The following is a 23,941-nucleotide window of genomic DNA, read 5'->3' on the forward strand; positions in this document are numbered from 1 at the left end:
TCTTATCTACGGATGAACGGCTGTCGCTGTCACATGGGTGGGCAGTCAACTGTGTGTGGCTGATGCTCTGTAGATATACCCCACTGTGAATACGAAATGCAGGCTGACAGTGCCAGGTGCAGCGGGCTTTTCAAACGCCTCTCTTGCGGGTCCATTTCTCGAAGGTGTCAAGCGGAAAAAATGCAGTTTGATGCGCTGTGGGGGACATTGACTCTTGCCTGGACTGATATCATGACAGAGGCTGTCACCTTGTCAGACAATGACTTCAGGCAGGATGAATGTAACATGCAATGCAACAATACAATCATCCCGTCCGAGTAGATCCACACACCGCATTGATCCAAGTAAGAACCAAAATCATGAGCAGAAGCAGAATTTTCTAGCGTCATGCACTCAAGGGTTCAATACGAGATAGAAGAAAGACTATGTTTTAGGCAGGCATATTACCTTAGCGGCTGTGGTATCCCCCGTTCGATCTATACGGTATTGACGGTATGAAGACCGTCTCAATGCAGGGTCGTGACCAGCTCTGGGTGATCCGGATCTGCAGGGTTCTGACCAACCCGGGCAGTTTATTGGCTAGAAGGTAGACATCGGGCGGGTACGGGTATTACAGCCTGTGAGAGCGGTAACGGTATTCCGTGTAAAAGCTTGACTGTGGCCTATTCTTGGAACGATTGCCGTCATGGAGACAATCTAGATTTCTCGCCAACTTTGTCGCTGGTGACGTGCTTCGTGGTTATTCCCACCTTCTGTTATCCATCTACTACTACTAATAATCTCGCTTTATTAGATAGGGATCCTCACCATGATGGTCGTTGACTTTCAATCAGATTCCAGGCAGCTAATCTCACTCCCACAGCCTCGTGGGCCAAATCTTAGCGGCCTTTCTGTGCGTCTGCGCTGTCATACAGCTAAGCCTTGTTGGCCCCGTTAGTCCCTTGACTAGCTTCACTTCCGGTCTCTCTCACTGCCAATCATGCTGCCCACGGCACGCTGCCTGGTCTAGCTCTCCGTCCCTATCTGCCTTGTCCTCAATTCCAACACCCTCATCCTTAATGGGGCCGGATCGCTCCGGCCCCATTCCCCTGGATCCTTGTCATTGATATATCCCGATGAGATCCCCTCTGCTGGACGCTGACCCATCATTTCAGTCATTCATGTCAGTTCTGCTCTACTAGTACTACTCTTTTCTGTGACTTTTTGAGGACTATTCTCCTCGCGCCACTCCTTTTTGCAGAAGTTTTGTTCCACAGCATCATGAAGAGCATCACAATGCTGCCATCTGTGATTTCCGTCTTATTTTTCCTGCTCTGTGCAGTGAACGCTGTTCCGCTGGCGCCCCGGGCGAGCGCGCTCGCCGGGATCGACACCAAGTCATTCTCTAAGACCAAAGATTATCCTCTTCCCAATCTGGGCAACATCGTCGCCCATGACCCTAATGTCGTTCAACATGACGGCTATTTCTACTTGTACAAAGGTGGTGTGCACATCCCGATTCACAGAGCCCGCTCCCTCAGTGGGCCTTGGGAACAGGTCGGCACTGTTCTGGACGAGTCCAGCGTGATCCAGAAGCAAAACCGCTCTCGTCCTTGGGCGCCTACGACCATTCAGCACGACAACCGTTTCTACTGCTTCTACGCGATTAGCGAGAACGGCAGTCGCGACAGCGCCATTGGAGTCGCCTCTTCGGACACTCCCACCGGTGGAAACTGGACGGATCATGGCGCTGTTGTCAACACCGGCAAGGGAGACCTGTCGGACATCTATCCCTACTCGGTCTCCAATGCGATTGACGGCGCATTTATCACCGATCAGGAGACTGGACAGTCTCATCTGCTTTACGGGAGCTACTGGCATGGCATCTTCTCGGTGCCATTGGCTGATGATCTCCTCTCCGTCAAAAACCCGAAGACCCCGAACGCAACCAACCTGGCCTACATCCCAGACGCCAAGTCGAAGCCTATCGAGGGCTCTTTCATGACTTACAAGGAGCCTTACTACTATCTGTGGTTCAGCCACGGCAAGTGCTGCCACTTTGATATTCACGCTTTTCCGCCCATGGGAGACGAGTATGTGCACACAATCTTCTATGGAAAAATTGATAGCTAACAATCACAACAGGTACAGCATCCGAGTCGGCAGATCTAAGAGCGCGACAGGTCCTTTCGTGGACAAGGATGGCCATGATACCCTCAAGGGAGGCGGTACCATCGTCTACGGATCCAACCATGGAGTTGTCTATGCCCCCGGTGGTGTGGGCGTGTTGATCAACAACGGCAGCGACGCGGATGTCTTGTATTACCATTATCGTACGTTTGCGGTCCACAATAGTTGAGGAATTAGCTAACAGAACTTGCAGTCAACACTACATCTGGTTTCGCACAGGGCGTGAGTCAAACCCCAACAACCCATTGACAAGATTACACTAACGCAATACAGGACGCTCATTTGGGATGGAACTATCTGCACTATGTAAATGGATGGCCAGTGGCTGTCGAGGGGTATGTTAATGCCAACAGCAAATAACGCTCAGGCACTAAAGGTGGAAATTCAGTAAATCTAGCATAAACGCTACATCAACCGAAAGCAGTGGTCGGGCTATACAACCGAACCACTCGCTCAATTCACTAGCGCTTCTGTGTATGTGCTGTCTAATCTTGAATTGCTCCCTACCCACTATACTGGCAACAAACTCATTGTTCTATTCGTTGCGCTAGTCATTGGTGCATTCCTTTGGCTCTACAGTTGAATCTACGCCTCTTCTAGCGTCCACCGATGTCCGCCAAGTCGTCTCGCACTGCCTGTTCTTGGCCAAAATGGGGCCAGATCTCAGGGTCCGATCCTGCAGGAACCAACATGGGGCCAACGCATTGCTCGATTGGTATATCTGAAACCAACATGTTGGTTCGAATGCCTCATGGAGCAACTAACTGCACAGACACGATTCATCCATGCCACAGACATCCAGCAGGATCACGGGTCCCATCCACCATCCACATTCAGGGCCGTGCCCGTGGTATACGACGAGGCATCACTGAGCAAAAACAGCACAGAATGAGCAACTTCATCAGGCGTCCCCACTCGCGGCATCACCGTTGGAGTGGGAGTGAATCCTCCCTGGATGGCCGTGGCCCTATCCAACAACGGTGTCTGAATCGACCCACTACACAACCACCGTCAGCGCCACCCCCAACAAGCCCCCAAACCAGGGAAGCGAACAAGCGAAATGAAGGAGTCAGAAAAAGGGAGCAACACTCACGGCGCAACACAATTAACCCTAATATCCGGCCCCACCTCCTTAGCCACACTCCTGGTCAACCCAACAACCCCATGCTTAGTGGCCGAATACGCAGCATGCAACGCAAAGCCCCTCAGACCCTGAATACTCGCCGCATTGACAATACTCCCCGTCTTACTCGTCTCCTGAATCGATCTTATCTGGGCCCGCATGCAATACATCACCCCGGATAGATTCACCCTCAACAACATATCCCACTCCGCATCATCCTGCTCCAACAACGAGCCCGTCCCATGCTTACTCCCAATCATGCCAGCCATATTTGCTGCGCCATCGAGCCGACCAAAATGGCGGACCGTGGCATCGATCCACTCTTCCACGGACGAGCGGGATCCAACATCCACGACTCGGGTGAGAACATTCTCGTCGGTAGCGTTGGGAAGCTGCGCCCGTGCGTGCTGCAGCGCCGAGTCGGATATATCTGCTAGGGAGAGACGAGCTCCTTGGGCGTGCAGTTGGCGTGCCACGGCCAGGCCGATGCCTGAGAGGCCGGTTATGGTGTAGACTTTGTCTTTGAATGATGATGATGATGATGACGACATTATGCTATTATGATTTGTTGATATACTTTGGATATGATTTTGTTGATATTATGGTTTGTTTCTCAACTGTGTTTTGATTCAGTTCAGTTTGATTTTCAGAGTTATATACTTCCTACCCCGCATCGGCATCCGCGGAGAAGAAGAAGAGGGGGGGTTTATATACCCGTTTCGGAGTGACAGACTCGGGGATACTCCGATCGGGGGATAATCATGAACACATGATAGATCTAGAATTAGAAGCTAGGGTTGCATGGATATATCAATGGCAGATAATAGTGTGGATCAAATCAGCGTGCCCAATCGGCTAAATGGGTAAATGCGATCACGACGGCTACTACTACTACTACTACTACTACTACTACTACTACTACTACTACTACTACTACTACTTGAAAAAAGGAAGTACTTCGACAACAGTAAAGCAGCAGCTGATTCCCTAAGAATCATTACAAGTACCGTGATAATTTAGTAGTGCTATTATTAGTAGTTACAGAGTGAGTCAATATGCATTACAACATCCACAAACACATAATATTCCTTAGTATTGGTACATTAACAATTGGTAAACCTATAGAGATGTGGTGTAATATCTAACCGAATACTACGAATGTGAAGTCGAGTTCAACCACGGATCATCTGGAGGAACAGTTCCTGGTTCTTTCCGCCGAGGTTTTCCTCCGTTTCTTCGAGTGACGTAGTAGGAATGGTCACTCCGCCTGCGCCTAGCCATTTGCCTATGGATATATTAGCTCGATTTTCTTTTTAACAATGCCATTTCAGAAGCGGGGGAATGATAGGGGTAAACGGACCATCATCTGTAAACACATTCCGAGTCTCTCGACTTCGCTCGATAAAAGCCAACGGAGGTAAACCAAGAAACCCCACCATCTCGGCTACATGGTGCGATAGCGAGTAATCCCCGTCTTCGTCGAGAGTATTGAATAGATGCTTTTCCTCGAATATATCCCAGATCTGTAGCAGTTAGCAACTTAGTAACTGCAGTCATTCAAAGATTATTATCTGAAGTTACTTACCATTACGCCAAGATTCCATATATCGACACTAAACCCCCATTCCATATCGAAGAGCACCTCTGGGGCCTTGTAGATGTTCGGTTGGATGATTCCTGTATGACTTGGCCCTATTCTCGCCTGGCCGAGGTCACAGAGTACGGGCTGGCCCCAGAGCATGTCTTTGGGTAGGCTTAGCTTTCGAGATGTGTAGATTGAACGTGTGCTGTCTATGGTTTTCTTGGGAGCTGGGGTTTGTTGTTCGGATATTTCGAAGTCTGTAAGAATCGAGGGATCGTCTATGCTGAGCATGATGTTTGAGGGTTTTATATCTGTATAATTTTGTGTTATTGTTGATGATTTTGTCAGTTGGTTGAGAATAGGGAAATGTACCGGTATGAACAACGTTCGCTTCCGTGTGTAGAAAGTCAAGTGCTTGAAGGATACATTTCAGGGTTTCTTTGAGTAGAAACTCGCCCAGTTTTCGGGAGCTGGAAAGCATTCGCAGATCATGTAAAGACATGTGCATTGGTGGATGCACTAAACATGGATATCTGCCGTCTGGAGTTGTGATGTCGAAGGTATCATGCAAGCCACGGATATAGGAACCTCCTATATGGAAAGACTTCAACATGCTGAGGTGGTCGTATATCCTCAGCTCTCCAGATAGTATTCTCGATGAAGCGTTCTTGGTTAGGATCTTGACAGCCACGTATGTCTGTTCACTTTACAGAGGTAGGTCAGTACTAGAGGTCATTGTGTAGACTGAGGGGACGTACCTTTTCTCATGGCATAGCCATACGGTAGAGTAAGAGCCATAGCCGAGCTTTCCTACTACTCTGTATCTCGAATTTAGAAGTTCGCCAATGTGTACGGGATAAAATTGTCCTGGTTTGTAGAATGGAAGCTTCTCCTCTTCAAGTGGCTCCACGGGCTTAGTAGCAAATGCTCGAGAGCGTATTGCACGCTTGCAATTGAAGACTGTTGCTCGTGATGAGATGAGCTTGTTATACTTGATGAGTGATAGACCACTCCTGATTGTTGAAATGTACTTTTGTGTCATTGCAAGGACCGAAGAGAGTACGAGGTAGTTGTCAAACGCAAGTCTGCCGGAGCGCGGCTCTAATGAGAGATGCGCCACGTGCGGGAGGTGGAATGCAATGCAAGGCGGAGGATAATCCCTCCTTGCTTCGAGCAATGCACTCTAAACGCTCACTCACCCCACGCTCTCTTACATGAGGAATATGAGATTGTTCTACGGATGATGTTTGTTGGATGCTTTGATATCTGCAATGTGGACTACTGGGTTAGGGCGTTTCGCAACGATATGGGCTGCGAAAGCGGTATCCTTCTGCTAGGCGTCTATTTATGGCACATCTTCAGCACTCTTTCCCTTAAATAGTTAACATAACCGGACAAACTCTCTCCTCTTCATCTACCTGTGGACCTGTCCATCCATACAATAACACTCTTATCATCACGGACTCTATCCCTTCTCTCAGTAAGGACCGGTATCTGCTATACTTCGATCCTCATTCTCATCCTTACAGAGAACAAAGGTCTCTATCGCCATCATCAGGATGCCCCCTTCAAGCCAAAGAACCTTCGAGCTCAGTATCAGAGTCACTCAAACTCAGGGCAACGTATCTGAGCTCCAAGCATCGCCCACCACTCCTCAGCAACTTTTGCAGCTGGTTAGACGCCGTATAGTCGAAGCTGAGGGGCCCGAGTATTTCGAATACCAACAGGTCTCGCTTGAAGCCGGGTCCTTTGTGGTACGAAGCTTCTCCAGGGATGGCAATGTGGAACAAGCAAACCCAACCTTGAGCTACAATACACTAGACAGGGTGCTCTCGGTGACCATGTCAAGCATGACCCACGGCAGCGCGCTTCTTTGGGGAGTAACTGAAATGATTGACAGTCTTAGCCAAAGATACTTCACCAGGGATGAATTCAGAGATCTAATGATGGGTGGGAATGACGGTAGGAAATCCGATTATTACGCCTATGCTTATACTATGGACTGAATATCACTAATAAATCTACATGCATGCAGGGTTCTTCAACTTTCCCGCGCCGTGGGCCACCGGCAGCTATAAAGAACCCGATTTCCACATTATCCACCCTAACACATTGCTACCTACAGTGGTTATTGAATGTGGATACTACAATGAAAGCAATACCAAGCTGCAATGTGATAAAGATCTCTGGCTTCTGGGTGGAGCACCGCATGTCAATGTCGTTATCCTGATAAAGTGGGATAAAGAGGCGGATAGTAACCGCGTTTCTGGGTGGATCGAATTGCATCGCCGCGGGGATAATGGTGCCGCTACACGCAGGGTAAGTGTCATTGATTTTGGTTTCATGCTCAAAGCGATCATAAGTCACATTTCTTATTGGCTGCCTATCCGATGACTGAATACATCTGTTTGACTCTATAGACCATCTTCCCAGCTCCTGCTCTTGGAACGCCTTGGGAGAGCGAGACCATCACCCTGTACAGAAGCGACTTTTATTCGGGAGGCGAAGTACCACCTAGAAGGAATGGAAACGATATCTGGCTATGGAGCTTGGACCGTCTGAGAGACATTGCAAGGCAGAGAATGGCCATTGAGGGACTTGTTCCAGCTTAGCAGCTCGGAATTTTGACCTGCAGCGGTGCATGGGTAAGGCGACACGAGGAGGCTCTATTCCGAGTGCTCGAACGCTACAGATCATTCCCATCTCATGTCTATTTTATCTAAATTTGCTTTACAAACATCAAAATTTGCTTTACATACTCCACGGCCAGATCAGTCAGAACAATCAGATTAGACGTCTATGCAAGTCCCAGATATGGACCAGTAGAAGATATGATATTCGATACGCATAATAAGCACTCATTGTGCCCGTAGTGTCCATCCTCTCGATATAGTACAGCAGTATAATATCACATTAGCAGATTATCGAATATTCATAAAGGCTCCAAGGTCCATCGAAATGGCCATGCGAACAGAACACCCTGGCCACTCAGCAGTCCACTCCACAAGCCGATAGTTATTATCGTCAGCAGTAACAGTGCCTGCACATGTCCAAGCTCGAACCGCTCCATTCCAGAAGGAAATTAAGCTTCGAGCGACCGAGTAATACTCCTTGGTCTTCGAAAGCGCTTCCAACGCCCCGCCCTGCGGGTTAACCTCTCCCGAACCCGTGGTCACTTTTGCGACAGATAGTGGCGCGCTTGCATACAGGTACGATGCTCGTAAGATGTTGTGTTTTGCGACGATTGAGAATAATGAGTGGGTGACTGCGAAATAGATGTCCAGCAGCTGCAAGGTCTGCGGGTGAGGAGACTTCCACGGCTTCACTCATAATTACTTCATTAGTAGTAATCTCATCCACTACTATTCTTCTCCTGTCTATATATTGCACAAATCCCACTCTCTCACCCACATAACCCTCAGCACTCCGAAGCCACAGCAACATGTTTCAAGCAGGTAGAACACCACAACAGCTCTTCACTTACCTAAAATACCGAATATTGCAGACCGGCAGAACAACTTACTTCGAGCTAGAGGGTATACCTCCTGACACAGGCCAACTGGTGGCACGGAGCCTCGCTGAAGATGGCGAGGTCGAACGAAGAAGTCCCACTTTGAGGTACGACAGCGTCACCGAGACATTCACCGTGAACATGGCTATTTTCTTACACAACTGCTGCCTAAGCTGGACATCAGATCAGATACTACTTAGAAGCGCATTTGCAGGGGATTTTCACGTCCAATGAGAGTCGGCATGTTAATCTTGGTGGGAATTCCGGTAAGTGATGTGGATATTACCTAATGTCCAATGAGTCCTTCATCATGCTATGTGAGCTATGATACTCACATGCAATTATGCCAGGGTTTTATGGAAGCTTCGTCTCGCCTTGGGCAGATAGCTATAAGGAGCCGGATACGTACATAATGAACTACGAATCTCTATCCCCGTTACCCACAGTGGTCATCGAATCCGGTTATGCAGAGAGTACGGCAAGGTTGTATGCCGACAGAGATCTGTGGCTACAGGGAGGGGCACTACATGTGAATGTGGTAATACTGATCAAATGGAACAAGCGCGTCGACAATCATATAGATGGTTGGATCGAGTTGCATCGCCGAGGAGGTAGTGATGTACCTGAGCGCTTTGTAAGTCCTTATTCAATCAGAGATAGAGATGACTTAATGATTCTAATAATAGGGTAGACTCTAATTCCCTGCACCCCCTCCAGGAACACCCTTCCAACATCATCTCATCCTATTCAGGAGCGACCTATACCCCGGAGGTATTGTGCCAGCTGGTCGAAACGCTAACGACACCTGGTTGTGGAGCTTAGATAGCCTCAGGGAACATGCCAGATTTGCAATGAGAATGGAGGGTCTTGTAGAAAGCCTAGGTTGACGCTCTGCAATTCAATCAACGCATATCCTGTGGAAACACAACAGATACTTGGAAGTCTAAATCTCCTCAACATCTCGCAGTGTCAATGATGATAAGGAAAGGATTCTGTACCAGCTTTATTTTGTTGAGAGTCCTGACGTAATAAAGACAACATAGTGAGGTGTAAATGATCATTTCAAAATACTGGGTTGAACCAGTCAATTCACATTGATTTCTAACGACAGATAAATGAGTTTTATCTGAGAGAGTCAACTGTAAACCCTTAGAAAAAGTATGCTTGAAGATAGCCTTCAACAAGTGTAATTACCGTAAGGTAAAAGCCAGCTTTGATGTTAAATCTAAACACACATCCCCCCGACGCGCAGTCATTGAGATCCAAAAGAGATAGGCTCCGTACCATACTTGCCACCCATACCCCAATACCAAAGATCCAGTAAAAAAGAGAGCGATTACTCAGAAAAGCAGCCGCCACGAAGAATGCGCTACAAATAATAGCAGCGAGGCCAAGAAACACCCGAACACGCTGTCCCAGAAACACCGCAAGGGACTGGACTCCGCATTTCGCATCATCGACCATATCTTGGACAGCGTAGGCAGTGTCGAGGAAGATAATCCAGCAGACAGTTGCGCCGAACAGAGCCAGAACTGACCCGTTGAATTCGATATTCCCCTTCACAGAAACATACCCCGGCATCACACCACTGGCAATAGAGAGGCCTACCACAAACTGAGGGAAGGGCATGATGCGCTTCATAAAGGGATAGACCAAGCCCAGTAGCCATGCAGGTGTGGTGCACAGAGTCGCTTGTGGTCCTAGCGTATACCACGTGGTCCCTAGGGTGAGAAGCATCCAGCAAAGGAAGAAGAAAGTAGCTTGTTTGACAGAGATGAGTCCAGACGGGAGTGGTCTGCTTTTGCATCGCTCGACTTGTCTGTCGTATTCGACATCACAGATATCACTGCTCATGTCATTTAATAGCTGCTTGTATAGCAGATACTGAAGGGGGATCTGCTCACTTCCAGGTACAAAACGCAGAATGAGAGACCGTTGCACTTGCCCAGATGCCGAACAAAACCCAGGCAAGTGACCATCCATCCGTCCTTCCTGACTTCGCACCAATACTGGCTCCCCAAACAGCTGGAAAGACAGACAGCCAGGATTCGTGTGTGTGGAGACGACCCATCTCCCAAATAGCGCGGATGCGCTTGCGTGTGTGGTCATCCAGCATATCGGTCTCGGGGATCAGTTTTCCTGCGACATCCATAATGGTTTGTTCACGACGTCACGTAGAGTGAAGAGTCAGGATTAGCATGATGGAAGGCACAGTTGCCGTTTGAATGAAAAGGTTTAATCTAACTTGTCTTCGTCATCTGTCAGCGAGTAACTTATGTAGTAGGGGACGGTGTGGGGTATCTCTTTTGCCCGAGTAGATACTCCGGTAGATCATCCATGCCCTGCCATGCCATGCTTATGCCTGCATCTAGACCCTACGACGTATATTACTAGACCTTGACAGGCTAGCAAGACTAAGCTCAGCGCTTAAAGCGCTGCAGATCCGACGGGCCCGTAAGGCATGTCAGATAGTAGTATGGATATGAAGTGGAGTGAGATATTGCTTTTTCTTGTCTTTGTGAGAATGATTGTGTTTCTTTCACACTGATTTGGCATCTTAGAAAAAGAAATCTGTCCACTAACCTCTACCAAGATCCTACCCAAGTGATTATCCCTGTCAACGTCTTCAGCGAGACCTCGCATCATAGCCAGGGTATGCTCGCCCAACGAGCCCCAATCTAAGAATTTTCGCCCCGTCGAATAATTGACGTTGGGAGAGTCCCCAACTTCCCCTCACGCCCGGATGCAGCTTATCCTGCAAGATACCTGGCACTGGTGACTGGCGATTACAGCTTATTGGCTCACCTCTATACTAGGCTAGGCTCTCTACCTCTGCACTGCTGATGAGGTGGGGATAACCTACAAGCCAGATTGGCGCGAAATGTTAATCCATGATGGTGATACCTTTAAATAATACTATATAGCAGAGTATTCATGATTGACACCAGGTAGACCAGCGGCCAGCTACGATCACCTTGGCAGTATAGAAGCGAAAAGTCTCACGATGACGAACAATCAATCGCCTTACCACCCGCAATATAGAACTCCACGCGAGAGGCATCGCTCCCCCTCGCAGAAAGATTCGTCTTGCATGAATCGACAAGTCCATTATCATCCCAACTGAAACTCACGACGCCACCACCCCGCAACCGCAGTCCATCAACACTCCCACCTCCCCACGCAGCCGGAATCGCCGGTCCAAGAAGCACAGCCTGTGTCTTACCAGCACGGGCATCCGCATTGGAACGGTCCAAATCTCTAATAAGCATCTGAACCATCGCTCCCACAAGCCCAAAGTTAGCATCGATCTGGAACGGCGGTGATCCGGAGTACATGTCGAATCCGTTATCTGCGAAGTTATCTTGAATCGCGAGCGAGAGCTCGGAGTACGCTTCGTCTGTAACATTGAGAAGTGCCCAGCAAGCACTACGCCATACCTTGGCCCAGCCGGTGTTGGAGTCTTCGACGCCGGTGCCGCGGGAGTAGAGGGTTGTTTCGACGGCGTCGGTGATGGTTTTGTTGGATCCATGCACGGAGGAGATGATGTAGCCTGGGTACCAGCCGTAAAGGTTGGAGAGGTGGCGGTGGGTGTCATTTCTGACGTCAATGTCGAGCTTCCACTCTTGGATCTGGCCCCATGAGCCGATGTGGATGCCTGGGTCTAGGGCGGAGAATTTGGAAGTGATGGCATTCTTAAAGGAGGTGTCGTGGTCGCCGGAGGCGGTCCAGCCTTGCAGGACGTGGTCGAAGACTTCCCAGATTAGTTGTTGGTAGTGGGTGCAGCCGAAGGTCTGGGGCGTTAGCTGGGTGTCTGCTAAGGGTTCGTTGGGCACTTACTGTCGGTCCATGCTCGGGTGAGTTGCAAGGGTTTACCACTAGAGTGCCGTCTTTGAAGTACTCGTCTTTTACAAGTTGAGAGAGCCAGAACTGCGCTGCTCCTTTGAGAATGGGATAGCCTTCTTCGCGGTACCAGGTACTGTCCTGGGAGTAGTCGAAGTGGTCCCATACGTGATGTGACATCCAGGCATTTGTGGCAGGGTAGTCAGCCCACTGTGCGACATCTTTCATGCTGATTTGGTCAGTATTGCGACTTTTATGCCGTAAATAAGCTGTTATGTACTCACGCTGTATGTCCAAATGTGTTCATCTCATCGTGCGTCACCCAACCCTCCGAGGTGCCATACAACAACTCTGCTGTCTCTGCGCCTCGAGGCATCCATGTCTCAGCCATGTATGTCCAGAGTGGCTCAGTCAGTTCACCTAACCCTGTTTGCTCAACGGCCCAGTGGTTCATCTGTAGGTTGATGTTGGCATGGTAGTCCCCGCTCCAGGCCGGAGAATAGGATTCTGTCCAGAGACCTTGCAAGTTAGGCGGCAGAGACCCTGGCCGCGAGCTTGATATGAAAAGGTACCGACCGTAGTCGAAGAGCAAATTCTCCACGTAGGGATCCCCGGGCTGGCTGTAAGACGACAGAAGCTCGGTAGTTGGACGGTCGGCTGAGCCATTGGGATCTGGGAGGGTTAGTGTGAACTCATTGAAGACGCCTTGGTAATCTTTGACGTGAGATGACTTGAGTGCAGAGTAAGTCTTTTTGGCAGCATTGGTAGCAGCTTGGAGTACTTTCGTGTACGGGTTTACCCCTTTGAACGAAAAGCCAGCTTCTGAATTCCCGTTGGAGGCATCATAATTGGTGTCAGCAGCAAATACAAGGAACACCTCCTTTTCGCCCTCTGGTACTTTAATGGTTGATGAGGAGCAGAGATCAGATGTATTGCTTGACCCGGGAACGACAACAGTCACCCTGGCGTTGTAAATCATCCCGATAACGGGATATGTCTGACCATATAGGCTGATGCTATTCCCATGGCAGCTGACATTCGGGGCAGGCGAGGTGAGCTGATTCTCGAGGCCAAATGTAATACCAGGCAGTGATGAATTCGAGCTGAGTTTGTAAACGCAAACATTATCTGGATACGAGCAGAACGCTTCCCTGGTATCTGTCAACAATCGATCCATGGGACCGTTGAGGCTGCTTACCTTTCGATGTAAGTCTCGGCGGTGCTGAAATGATCCGAGTAAACAGCCGAACTCAGGTCCAAATTCCGACGGTATCCATCAACATCACTCAATTGGCCCATGTCGATGGTCAAGTTTGCCAACACCTGATACGAACCGTAGTACGGATACTCGCCCAGCAGCGCAGAGACATTGCCTGTCCCATTCTGGAATATCCATTCCCTGATGCCAGGAAGTGCACCTGCCTTGGAAACGTTTGGATTTCCTCCTGAGTATGTCTATATCGCTCTCAGGATTTATTTAGCCTCGAAGGCGGTTGACGCGGGTAGTATACGCTCCACGCACCGGACTTTCAAATGGTCCTCCGCGCCACAACGAGTCGACATTAAGATTAACAATCTCCTTGTCGTAGGAGCCAATAGGCATTGCTAATGATTATTTTAGTATCCGACCATAAAAACCTTTCGAAGTCTCGTCAAAGTTTACCTCCCAACCGTCCATTTCCTAGCGGAAATGCAGTGCTTATGAAGCTACTGTAATCTCCCGGGGAATCAGACCATAACGACTTGGCTGCCGCAAATGGCAAGGTCAGTGCCCAAAGGGCCGCCGATGATCCAGAGATGAGCATTCTGCGTGAGCTGGCTGCTTGGAGTCGAAGGCTGAAGTGCAGCGGAGAGGGGGAAAGGGGGCCATTTTATCGCCGTCGTGGGTTAACCCAGCGTATGATTTATAAATGATCACATTGTCGAATGATGGGGAACGAGCTGAAAAGAATTATATTAGCTGCAGCTACCTACATTAAAACCGAGGTGTACTGTGCCTCTATTGGAGGGAATTCTCAGGAGGATAGGAACCGTCCGCAGTAGTCCCGTTAGCCTGCAGATCGGCGAAACCGGCTTTCGATAGAATTGCTTGCATTTCGCAGGACTGGACAAGTGTTCCACAAGAGAATGATGCGGGGAATCGGTGGTATGGTTGTGATTGATTGATTAAATTGAGGGAGGATCAAAGAGAGGTAAGCTTGAAACGGAGTCGGGGACTCCGTGTGACCCGGTCTATATAGCCTAAATATCACGTCTAAGCAATGAGCGCTATACTAGTGCCAAAATAGTCCGCAAATAAGAACCGAATCCCGAATGAGCATCATCTACAATTTACTCTTCGCCGCCGCCTCGTTGGCCTTTTGCCACATCCGAATCCGGCGCTCATGCCCAGCATTGAACAGATCTAGCCACTCCTGTTCAAAGGGAGGTAGAACACGCCCCGGCTCGCCTGTCTTGGGGTTGCCCGCCAATTGGCGCAAGGTCTCGAAGTATTCCCGGAAGTCCGGGTTGATGACGCTGAACGCAGGCCCATCACCCTTCTTTGCAATCCGATCTTGTTCCCATTTCTGCTGCTCCTCCAAGGGTGGCAATTGGGCCTTGCCAGCCAGGACCCGCGCCGCAGCCACTGCCTGCCATTCGAAGATCTTAAAAGTCAATCCGGCGCCAACCTGGTTCGTATATTAGCTCGAGTCGTTCGATACGGAAAAAGACGAGCATGAGTACATACCGCTCCCAAGAATGCCAGAGTTGGATCATTCTGGTGGAAGACGTGCAGGTATAGATCGGGAATTCGGTTATTTCTGGTCGGAATCTCCGGCAGGTAGGGCAATGCCCAGGTGAAGCCCGTTCCGAAGATGATATAGTCCACACCCGAGACTGAGGTCCCATCTTCGAAGTACACCGTCCTCTGCCCGTTGTCACTGGAAACGCGCGAAATGGGTGGTTTGCGATTGATTGACGGGTGTCTAAACGCGTAATCCCCAAAATAAGGATTATACCGACCCCGGACCACAGCGTGGATGGGGGATTGCGCAGAGCCGATCAGGCTGACTGCTGTATCTGCCGCAGACACAGAAGCTCCAACGGTGATGACTTTCTATACGTTGTTAACACCAATTGTTGATTTAGAGTTTAGATAGCAGCATACCTTTCCGCGATAGCGTTCGGGACCACGATACTGCTTCGTGTGCAACACGCTCTCTGGGTCTTTGTCGATCCATTCTTTCAGGCCGGGGATAGAGGGGACGTAAGGCACAGAAAAGTGCCCCGAGGCAACCACCAGTGCATCAAACGTCTCACTCCACCAGTAGTCATACCCACCCGGCTTGCCAGCCCGCCGCAAGACCAATTCCCATTGACCGGTCTTGGGGTCTTTAACCGCACGTTCCACGGTCGTGTTGTATTCTACAAGATCTTGATAACCATTGCGGTTCAGAAGATCCTCAACATACTGCCGAATCACGGTGTGGTGACGGAAAGGGGTGTCTGGCCCATGCACCGCGATTGACATCTCTGAGCGGATTGTCGGGATTGACTCTTGGGAATACTCCATGGTCGCAACATCCACATTGGTGTGCAGATTCGGGTAGATATGGGAGTCAGTAAAGCGATGCTGAGTCAATGCTGGTGTGAACGCAGGCAAATCGGACGGAATTGGGAGAGGAGCATCCGCTGTCCTTGTGGATAGCTTATCGACATCCAAAGGCACCTGTTTCTCGTCCCGCGAAACCCTAGTGTCGATTAACTATCGGTCGCGTAAACCAGCAAAGAATTGCTCCCAAAACCTCTGGTAGAAGCTGTATAGACATACCAGCACCCACCGGCTTTTTCCTGTCTCTCGAATACGCGCACCCGGTCAAATGCTTTCTCCTGCATCAGGGCGTCCACGGCAATGGCGCCCGCAGGCCCCGTGCCAATGACAGCCACGCTCTTAATCGGAGACATTTTGACGCAAGCTCTAACGCGTCGGTAGTATGCAAACCGATGTTCTATAGCTCTAGGAACTGGTCACCCTCAGGGTTGGTGGTTGAGTTTATCCTGGATTGCAAGGGGTCAGTTTCTGAGTTGTTCTAGCCAGCTATCTTGATGCCAATCATAGCGCGGATGGCGTCAGCGGAGCCCAGTAATACATCGACATGGGCGCGGGTGATCATCCAGCCCATTTCTATGCAGAAATATTGTACTCACAGAAGCTTCTGTCCCTAATCTAAGTTTCTGTGGCTTATCAACGACGAGACCTAACCATTGCGGCTCCGAAGCACGGTTCACTTTGCGTTTATCTCATTTTTCTTCGTTCTCGACGCTGACTGGTCCATCTCAGCCTCCTGTCACGTGGATGCTGTTAGTCAGTTTTATAAGCACTCCCATTGGCCATAGTTACACCAAACCGGCTCCGTCCCAAGCATCTCAACCAATCAGCTTGTGGCATCGGTTGGCGTCTCTCAATATCCAACTGCAATTGTGATTGAATTCATTGAGTTCGGAAAGACTCCGAAACACTCTCAGTAGCGGGACTTGAGTCACAGCAACTTGCCGTATCGGGCGATCGGAGTAGTATGAACGAATGCCTTCCCTTTCACCGCGTACTGGACTCTTGAACAGAGTGAGAACGTAGTCCTTGGGTGTACTCAAAGGTCGCAGAAAACTGAGCTGGTAGCCACCAGTAATCACTATAAGGGTTAGCAGTCCCTCCTGATATAGTACAGCCTGCTATGTTTGTCCAGGGTCACGGAACCTGCTGATACAACCATTCAGATGCATGAAGGTCGGGGCTATTAACACACACATGGTGAAAGGCAAGCGATAGAACTAGCGAATATTGTGCAGTATGGCGACATTGGCGCATGAGAATAATTAAATTTGCAGAATTATCGACTGCGTGGACTTCGTCTCGCCGAAGCTGAACAATTGTATTCTGGGTGGTGTACTAATCATCTATTCTTTGACACTTGAAGCGTACTTCCCGAGGTCCAAACTGTTGGTCAAAGATTCGTCATTAACAGTCCAGGTTTCCCTGAACAACTCGACATCTTCAGGCATTCCTCAGGGGAATAACTTCTCCGCTGATAAAGCTTGACACTTCTGTCTAACTAACTAAGATCATGCCATCGTAAGCCTACCCGTAGTCACAAGTAGAGTAACTAGCCCCGAAGATGATCAACCGCCCATCACATCTGGGCACTGTTGCGGAGTGCTGCCTCTGATTAGCCCTGGTCTAATTAGGTTGGTTGTTCCCCACACTTAAGGATGATCTTTCTTTACTGAACCTGAAACACCTGTGGGTTTCATGGTAATTCTTGAAGCCTAAAATTTGGGACCTGGGCTATATTCTACTCACCTTCGATGGATCTAACATCTGCTCATGTCCGGTAGAATCGCATTGAATGGGTCAGTGCATGCATGTCCTTTTGCATCAGATATTTTGATGACGTGTAAGGTTTAACAAGAAACTTCCAGAACTTGGGATATGTTGGTAGCCAATCAATACTTGGTCTTTGCTTCCGATAAAAGGAAGGCACGCAACTACACTAACGTCTGACGCCAGATTAGACAATAAGTATCCGTTAGACGTATGAAGCAGGTCATGAGAAGGGGAGAGTCATCGACACTGATGAGTAGGCTGAGGAATGCCCATTAATCTAGACTCAACGGTCAATAGTTCTGTCCCTATTGTCAAAGAGTGCACATGTCAACTGGGGAGGGGCAGGGTTGGTTTCACAGGGATATTTGTCCCACTGTTACAGAGCGACTAAGTCTCATTAGGCAGGCATGAGCGTGAAACACCCGGTTCGGCGATTGGATACAAGAATTATATTATGTTGAAGTAGAAAAGACCCAATGTGATGTGTGTATATCATATTCAGATAGTCTCAGTGTATGGGATGTAAACCGCTCTTGGTCATTTGACGGCTATCGATTCTTCAATGGTCCAGGTCATAGTCATCGCCGCAGATGAGATCTATCCCTCCAGTATGGGTAACTGACTAATATGAGAGGCCAGATGCATATTTTGGAGGATATATTCATTGATTGGAGCTTGTTCCCGAAGCATGATCGGTCGAGGGGTGTTTCATGTTTTACTCTCCTCTGACTGGGTTTGCCTATGCAGTCATAGGTGGTCGTGCCATTACGTACCAGCTGTGATCCTGTGGTCAAAAGCTTGGAGTGATGAATTGAGGTCTAGGGAATTCCTGGTCAATTTATATGCTTTCTTTCCGTGGCATTTATTTGCCAGATGTCGAGAGTCAGTGGTACTCCCTATGACCATGAAAATCTGATGAGCTAGGTCAAATGTAGATGATCCAGTGTCAATATTACAGGCAATTTGCATATCTGCACGTGTTTGGGATAGGTTTCAAGTAATCCACGATAATCAATATAACCAAGGAGAGAAAAAAAACAGTAGCATTTTAGATCGGAAGACAAAAGCCAGAACTCCTCGAGGAGGAGATACACTCGTAAACCCAGGGACCCAATTCCACTATAATCATACGATGATATATCATACCACCACATCACATCAATCAAGCCCAGTTATGGGGTGATCGGCTGTTGATTTTCAGGTATTATCAGTATTAGGAACTTTGGCACGTCGAGATCAAACATTGTCACTTACGATCACAACTGGATTCTGGGGTTCTCTTTGCCCTCGTTGATGTGGCGATCATCTTGGTTGTCGTGGTTATCCATGACATGAATGCCGCCCAGGAGCTGGTGATTATTGACAGGCCTATTGTGACTTGGCCCAGTAGAGAGGGCCGCTCCTAATGCGACGAAAAAGAAGACGTAGGCAACGAAAGGAAATTGCATTGTTTCCTGTCAAGTGAGTATTGCAGATGGAGTTTCGCAGTATGACAGAAAGATAAATGATGCGCAAATGAGCCTGGGTTTCTGAGAGTTCAGGAAGAAGAGACTCGTAAAGAAGATAATATTAGCTACTGAGTGGCTATTGGCACTCTTTAAATAAGTATATCGGTTTGGATGGCCCTACATTAGGCAGAACAGGCAGGCTTCTTCCCCCCCAAACCTCTGATAAGCCACACTGTGAACTCACTATGGCTTCGTATACTAAATGGCTTTCGTTAAATTAATTCCCTTATTTGCATTCCAAATAGTTCCGTATCACAACTAGTGACGCGATATTGCAGACCTTTATCCGCTGTTTCTGGCGATAGTTCACTAATTTTCAAACCCGCGACAAGTGCTGATGGCCTAATGCAGCCAGACCCCGCCAAATAGATTTGTACCTGAAGACCTTTGATTTGAAAAAGAACAATCTATATTGACTGTCAAGTACGTATCAGAACAAAACGGTCAAAAGCTTGTCTGCATGAATACTAAGTACGGAGAACGTTTTAGCAAGGGGCATAAAATACGTTAGATGGTGCGCCTTGACTTGATAGGTCACAGGTTTTAGTCAATAATGATATGCATATTCCCTATTTGAATGAAGTGTGCAGGAGGAGGCTCAGAATCCCTCCTAGTTTCACAACCCTATCAGCATGATAAAGTCTGAGATTCTATCGTTAGCCTTTATGCCTATGGCTATTTGTAAATGGTTTAGCCACACAAATCTGACGACTGTATAGTGATATTTGTGCACCTGTATTTACCTTCGCTACTAGATACTTGGTCATCTCTTGAATGGCTATTATATCGGCGTAATGATCTCATGAAAGCTGGCGCAGAAGTCTTCTGCCTAATGCATGTGGGACAGGCCTCGACAGTAACTGTATTTGCATGAGAAAGGCAGTTAATTCCAGGTCAAACCTGCCAGGATACTGAGGAAGACGTGCTCTTCAGGGGCCGTGGACAGCATGTGACATGTCTTCCAGTCGGTGGGCTCATTTGGTGCACCGGATAAGCCGAGTCGCTAATTATTGGCTTAGTGAACAGGAGCTTGCTTAGTGAACAGGAGCTCTGAAGTATCTTGATCAATAAGGCGTGGCATAGATCAATAGTCGTAATGCTAAGCAATCTTTCGGCTCACATATTAGCCACAGCTTCGGGAAGCTACCTACTTGACTTTTTTTCTTTTTCAAACGGCCTAGAAAGTAGATGCTTTCCCCTAACAAGGAAGCATGTAAGTGCGCTGGATTAGCACAACACTTCGTACCCCAGAACTATTCTCGGATGAATTTGAGATACCATGACATTTACAAAGCTGATATCTGATGATAAGGAGATTATCTACGAGTTAGTGGTGCCTATCAACAATGGACATATCACAAAGCACATATTGATATGAGATCAATGATGATTTGACTAACTAAGGAGATAGATGATAATACATGTCAGGTTAGCAAATCACAATAATCTTCAGATAATGCAGTCATAACCCCGCAGCTTCCATACTAAGAGCCAGCTAGGATCAATAATTCCCGTTCATTTCCATATATCATGCAATTATTGGCCGCATTCTAGGCCGATAAGCCATAACAACGAGTGGAAATTAGCCCTAGGAAAATCCTCAAGTTCAAGACAAGGCAGCTCATTCGAAATGATTGGTTCCTGTTATTTCTGCGATTTAGTGTTTCTGTAAGCCTCTCCCAACTTTCTGGAAGAATGTGTACCAGAAAGCATAGTCAATTCAAGTTTCATGAATTGTCCAGTCACGAGTCCAAAAGGCTCACAGAGGATGAAGAGGAAAGTTATTCTGTATCCCACTCGAAACCGATATCTACTTATATATGGATTCTCCATATTATCATCTTTCTTTTGTGCCTTTCTATTGCGATGTCAGGATGGATGAGGCACCCAGCTACCCCTACCGACCTTGATTGTGCTACGCAACTTTCGCCGTACTGTTAGTTTTGTATTCATCTATTCCACTATATTTCTGCATACTTAACAGCATATATAGCGCCCCTTGTTGGTCTTGTTAAGTACGAGGATATCAGGTTCCAAGGTGATCTGCAGGACGTGAACCCATGGAAAGGAAAACCGAACCCTGCTCTGGATGAGGCATGGGAGAATATCACACATAGTAGGCAAAGCCTCAGCTAACATCTATGTGTACTAACATCGTATAGTGTGGAACATCCAAGTCTCCGCTGATGACATGCTTCGTATAAAGAAGCCACTGACTCAAGTCAAAGCTCCTCCACATCTCGGGGACGGCTATGTTGGTGGAATTGAAGTTTTTCACCAGGTATGAAAGTTTATCAAGATATAGGCTTATTTTGGGCAAATTGCTAAATTATATAGCTTCACTGTGTTAATCTCATCCGTCAGTATACTTATTATGACTACTACATGAGCCTGAGAATAAGCTACTCTCATTTCAGATTGCTCCAGAGAGACTCCGCGCACAAATTGGTAAGCTGTCGATAGGCGCCTTGACTTCTTGATACCATGTCTAACATGCAGCAGATCATGTTGAGATATTCACTGCAGCCAGGCAGCTGTCAGCTGATCCTTCGCCTCTTCTTCCTGCGTGGCCTCTGACCACCATCTTAATCTCAACTACCAACTATTTTTTTAAAATCTAGATAGATTAAATCTATATATCTTTACTTCTTTATTTTGACAGGTTATAAATCTGGTTTTTTGCTGCAGAGCTATATACACCTCTTTTTTCTTAATTTAAAATGATGCTTAAGATTAGTTCTGAAAAGTTATAATATATCTTGTTATTTTTATAATCTGAGATCTTTCTCTATCTTGACTCAACTACTAAAGAATAGGATAAATATCTTAATCTCTTAAAAAGAGCTTATTATATTATAGTTACTTGGACTAAGTAAGAATATACAGAAGATCTAAGATCTTTCTTACTTGCTCCTGTACAAAGACTGTAAGAGTTTCAGAGTTGGTTAAAAGCAGAGTTAGAGCCAGTGCCAGAGCCAGTGCTAGAGCTAGTGCTAGAGCCAGTACCAGAGCTAGTGCTAGAGCCAGTACCAGAGCTAGTGCTAGAGTCAGTATTAGAGCCAGTACCAGAGCCAGTACTAGATCCAAAGTCTCTGTTAAAAGCTTTAAAATCTTAAGTAGAGCTTCTAGTCTTGAAATCTCTATTAAAACAGACTTCTCCGAAGAGGAAGGCAGGTAAAATATTAACTTCTGTACGAGGAAAACTACTTCCAGATATAAATTATATTAAATATGTATATAAATACACACTTGAGCTTTTTAAAAATAAAAGATATTCTTACTGCAAGAGAGCCTTTTATACAGCCTTTATTTACTATTATTTAAACTTTTAAATCCGGCCTGATTACTGGAAGTTATTACTATTTATTTAGTATCTTGAATCACCAAAGACTTTAAAATTAATTAAAATAATTAACTATGTGCTTGCTAATCTAAAGGCTTGTATACAAGAATCTATTTAAATAGCCATCTAAACAGCTACTAAAACAGCTACTAAAACAATTACTAAAACAGCTACCAAAACAGCTACCAAAACAGCTACCAAAACAGCTACTAAAACAGCTACTAAAACAGCTACTAAAACAGCTACTAAAACAGCTACTAAAACAGCTACTAAAACAGCTATCTAAACAATTATTAAAACAGCTATTTAATTAATATCCTCACGTATGCCTGACACACAAGGAAAAGTCATAGAGGAATACTAATAGTTAAACTTATTAAGATTTTTGATTTCTATGCTTAGTTTTATGGGGAGTTCTATTTAAAATAAATTTTAAAATATCTTTATTTATAATCTTGATTACTTTGCATTTCCGCATTTTGATTAAGTGTTTTGAATATCTTGAAATCCTGAGATAAAACCTTTTTATATATATATAATAGTTTCAGATCTGCTTGTCTGGGGGGTGGTATTAAGATATTTACTATAGTTAGATAGTTATTAGCTGATTCTTTGCCTCTTCTTCCTGCATGGTCTCTGACTATTACCTTAATCTCAACTACCAACCATCTTCTTGAGATCTAGATAGATTAAATCCATATATCTTTGCTCCTTCGTCTTGACAGATCATTGCATAGATATTTTAAGGCAGGTGATCCAATGTAATAGTGATGCTGGAGTCATAACAGGAAGTTGGGTAAAGGGCTACAGTAGACCATAGGTTGAATTTAGCACCTGGCACAAGTGTCGTAAGCTTCAGCCTTTTATCGATTATCAGGAAAAGCCTGTGCTAGACTATGAGCCTGTGAAGCCCCTGGATGCTTTCGAGCTTGATGATAGGCCGTGCAAGCATGTCTCCATGGACCAAGTATGTCCCTAGCAGTGGTTATCGTTTAATTGTAGAATTAAATGATCTTTGTAATCTTTGTAATCTTACTACTCCTGCGATTTGTATCTCATGATTATTATCTTAAACTTATATGCAGTGAATAACTACACACAACACTGACACTTAGTTTCATCATTTTTGATAAGACTTGGCTCTTCAGACACTTACACCAGGTCTTGCTGTCATGCAGTGATGACCTTGTATGTGCTGAGACAATATGAAGTATCATACGGAGGTAGCAGATTAGGGTCGCCTACCCCGCGCAAATTGGCCCATGTGATGCCTTTATGCCTTAGGCACGAAGAGTGGGAGAGAAATCCGCCGATCAACCCTGCAATTGCTCCACATCTGCCCGTCCTTAACTTGTTCTTCTTTTTGAGTCTCCGGGATAGGACTTCCAGAAGATTTGGAAATGGCCTTGTCCTTCAGGGCCGCGTACTCAATCCAGACGACGGATAAGCCATCTGCCGTCCACCATAGGGAGTAATACCGAGCGGACTCCCTGCACCTTGAAC

The 23,941-nt window shown here is 46.9% G+C and overlaps 8 protein-coding genes across 8 annotated transcripts; 4 read left to right on the forward strand and 4 right to left on the reverse strand.

Annotated features, from left to right (window-relative positions):
• Window positions 1–1,057: 1,057 nt before the first annotated feature.
• Window positions 1,058–2,615, forward strand: BO79DRAFT_70695 (endo 1,5-alpha-arabinase). The gene is made up of 4 exons (XM_025689635.1): window positions 1,058–2,072; window positions 2,125–2,312; window positions 2,363–2,391; window positions 2,443–2,615. The coding sequence occupies exons 1-4, from the start codon at window positions 1,261–1,263 to the stop codon at window positions 2,527–2,529; spliced, it is 1,116 nt and encodes a 371-aa protein (XP_025542793.1). The 5' UTR covers window positions 1,058–1,260; the 3' UTR covers window positions 2,530–2,615.
• A 114-nt stretch (window positions 2,616–2,729) lies between these two features.
• BO79DRAFT_235869 (SDR family NAD(P)-dependent oxidoreductase) lies at window positions 2,730–3,929 on the reverse strand. The gene is made up of 2 exons (XM_025684526.1): window positions 3,263–3,929; window positions 2,730–3,166 (listed from the first exon to the last, which is right to left on the reverse strand). The coding sequence occupies exons 1-2, from the start codon at window positions 3,841–3,843 to the stop codon at window positions 2,977–2,979; spliced, it is 771 nt and encodes a 256-aa protein (XP_025542794.1). The 5' UTR covers window positions 3,844–3,929; the 3' UTR covers window positions 2,730–2,976.
• A 535-nt stretch (window positions 3,930–4,464) lies between these two features.
• Window positions 4,465–5,916, reverse strand: BO79DRAFT_225768 (kinase domain protein; the record flags this gene model as incomplete). Its single annotated transcript, XM_025683756.1, has 6 exons — window positions 4,465–4,577; window positions 4,653–4,815; window positions 4,878–5,185; window positions 5,247–5,578; window positions 5,633–5,801; window positions 5,883–5,916. 6 exons carry the CDS (start codon window positions 5,914–5,916, stop codon window positions 4,465–4,467), a joined length of 1,119 nt encoding a protein of 372 aa, XP_025542795.1.
• A 517-nt stretch (window positions 5,917–6,433) lies between these two features.
• BO79DRAFT_139969 (uncharacterized protein) lies at window positions 6,434–7,486 on the forward strand (the record flags this gene model as incomplete). The annotated part of the gene is made up of 3 exons (XM_025678211.1): window positions 6,434–6,836; window positions 6,910–7,193; window positions 7,295–7,486. The coding sequence occupies 3 exons, from the start codon at window positions 6,434–6,436 to the stop codon at window positions 7,484–7,486; spliced, it is 879 nt and encodes a 292-aa protein (XP_025542796.1).
• An 830-nt stretch (window positions 7,487–8,316) lies between these two features.
• Window positions 8,317–9,207, forward strand: BO79DRAFT_214907 (uncharacterized protein; the record flags this gene model as incomplete). Its single annotated transcript, XM_025683251.1, has 4 exons — window positions 8,317–8,492; window positions 8,575–8,651; window positions 8,736–9,019; window positions 9,103–9,207. The coding sequence occupies 4 exons, from the start codon at window positions 8,317–8,319 to the stop codon at window positions 9,205–9,207; spliced, it is 642 nt and encodes a 213-aa protein (XP_025542797.1).
• A 327-nt stretch (window positions 9,208–9,534) lies between these two features.
• Window positions 9,535–10,537, reverse strand: BO79DRAFT_140645 (4-hydroxybenzoate octaprenyltransferase; the record flags this gene model as incomplete). The annotated part of the gene is made up of 2 exons (XM_025678227.1): window positions 9,535–10,231; window positions 10,290–10,537. 2 exons carry the CDS (start codon window positions 10,535–10,537, stop codon window positions 9,535–9,537), a joined length of 945 nt encoding a protein of 314 aa, XP_025542798.1.
• Window positions 10,538–11,384: 847 nt separating this feature from the next.
• Window positions 11,385–16,468, reverse strand: BO79DRAFT_235870 (FAD/NAD(P)-binding domain-containing protein; the record flags this gene model as incomplete). Its single annotated transcript, XM_025684527.1, has 10 exons — window positions 16,414–16,468; window positions 16,037–16,263; window positions 15,374–15,956; window positions 14,954–15,322; window positions 14,561–14,894; window positions 13,889–14,044; window positions 13,424–13,670; window positions 12,510–13,376; window positions 12,223–12,454; window positions 11,385–12,176 (listed from the first exon to the last, which is right to left on the reverse strand). Exons 2-10 carry the CDS (start codon window positions 16,168–16,170, stop codon window positions 11,385–11,387), a joined length of 3,714 nt encoding a protein of 1,237 aa, XP_025542799.1. The 5' UTR covers window positions 16,171–16,263; window positions 16,414–16,468.
• Window positions 16,469–20,961: 4,493 nt separating this feature from the next.
• Window positions 20,962–22,273, forward strand: BO79DRAFT_214911 (uncharacterized protein; the record flags this gene model as incomplete). Its single annotated transcript, XM_025683252.1, has 6 exons — window positions 20,962–21,031; window positions 21,089–21,211; window positions 21,258–21,376; window positions 21,433–21,543; window positions 21,955–21,967; window positions 22,248–22,273. The coding sequence occupies 6 exons, from the start codon at window positions 20,962–20,964 to the stop codon at window positions 22,271–22,273; spliced, it is 462 nt and encodes a 153-aa protein (XP_025542800.1).
• Window positions 22,274–23,941: the final 1,668 nt, after the last annotated feature.

The sequence above is a fragment of the Aspergillus costaricaensis genome (assembly GCF_003184835.1).
Source record: "Aspergillus costaricaensis CBS 115574 unplaced genomic scaffold BO79scaffold_6, whole genome shotgun sequence".
In the NCBI taxonomy this organism is placed as follows: Eukaryota; Fungi; Ascomycota; class Eurotiomycetes; order Eurotiales; family Aspergillaceae; genus Aspergillus; species Aspergillus costaricensis.

Excerpts from the sequence above, each read along its gene's own strand:
- BO79DRAFT_70695 (XM_025689635.1), top strand. The coding sequence starts at position 1,261 with ATGAAGAGCATCACAATGCTGCCATCTGTGATTTCCGTCTTATTTTTC. Across the intron at positions 2,073-2,124 it reads TTTCCGCCCATGGGAGACGA|GTACAGCATCCGAGTCGGCA; the intron begins GTATGTGCACAC and ends CAATCACAACAG. Across the intron at positions 2,392-2,442 it reads CATCTGGTTTCGCACAGGGC|GACGCTCATTTGGGATGGAA; the intron begins GTGAGTCAAACC and ends AACGCAATACAG.
- BO79DRAFT_235869 (XM_025684526.1), bottom strand. The coding sequence starts at position 3,843 with ATGTCGTCATCATCATCATCATCATTCAAAGACAAAGTCTACACCATA. Across the intron at positions 3,167-3,262 it reads AGGGTTAATTGTGTTGCGCC|TGGGTCGATTCAGACACCGT; the intron begins GTGAGTGTTGCT and ends GTGGTTGTGTAG.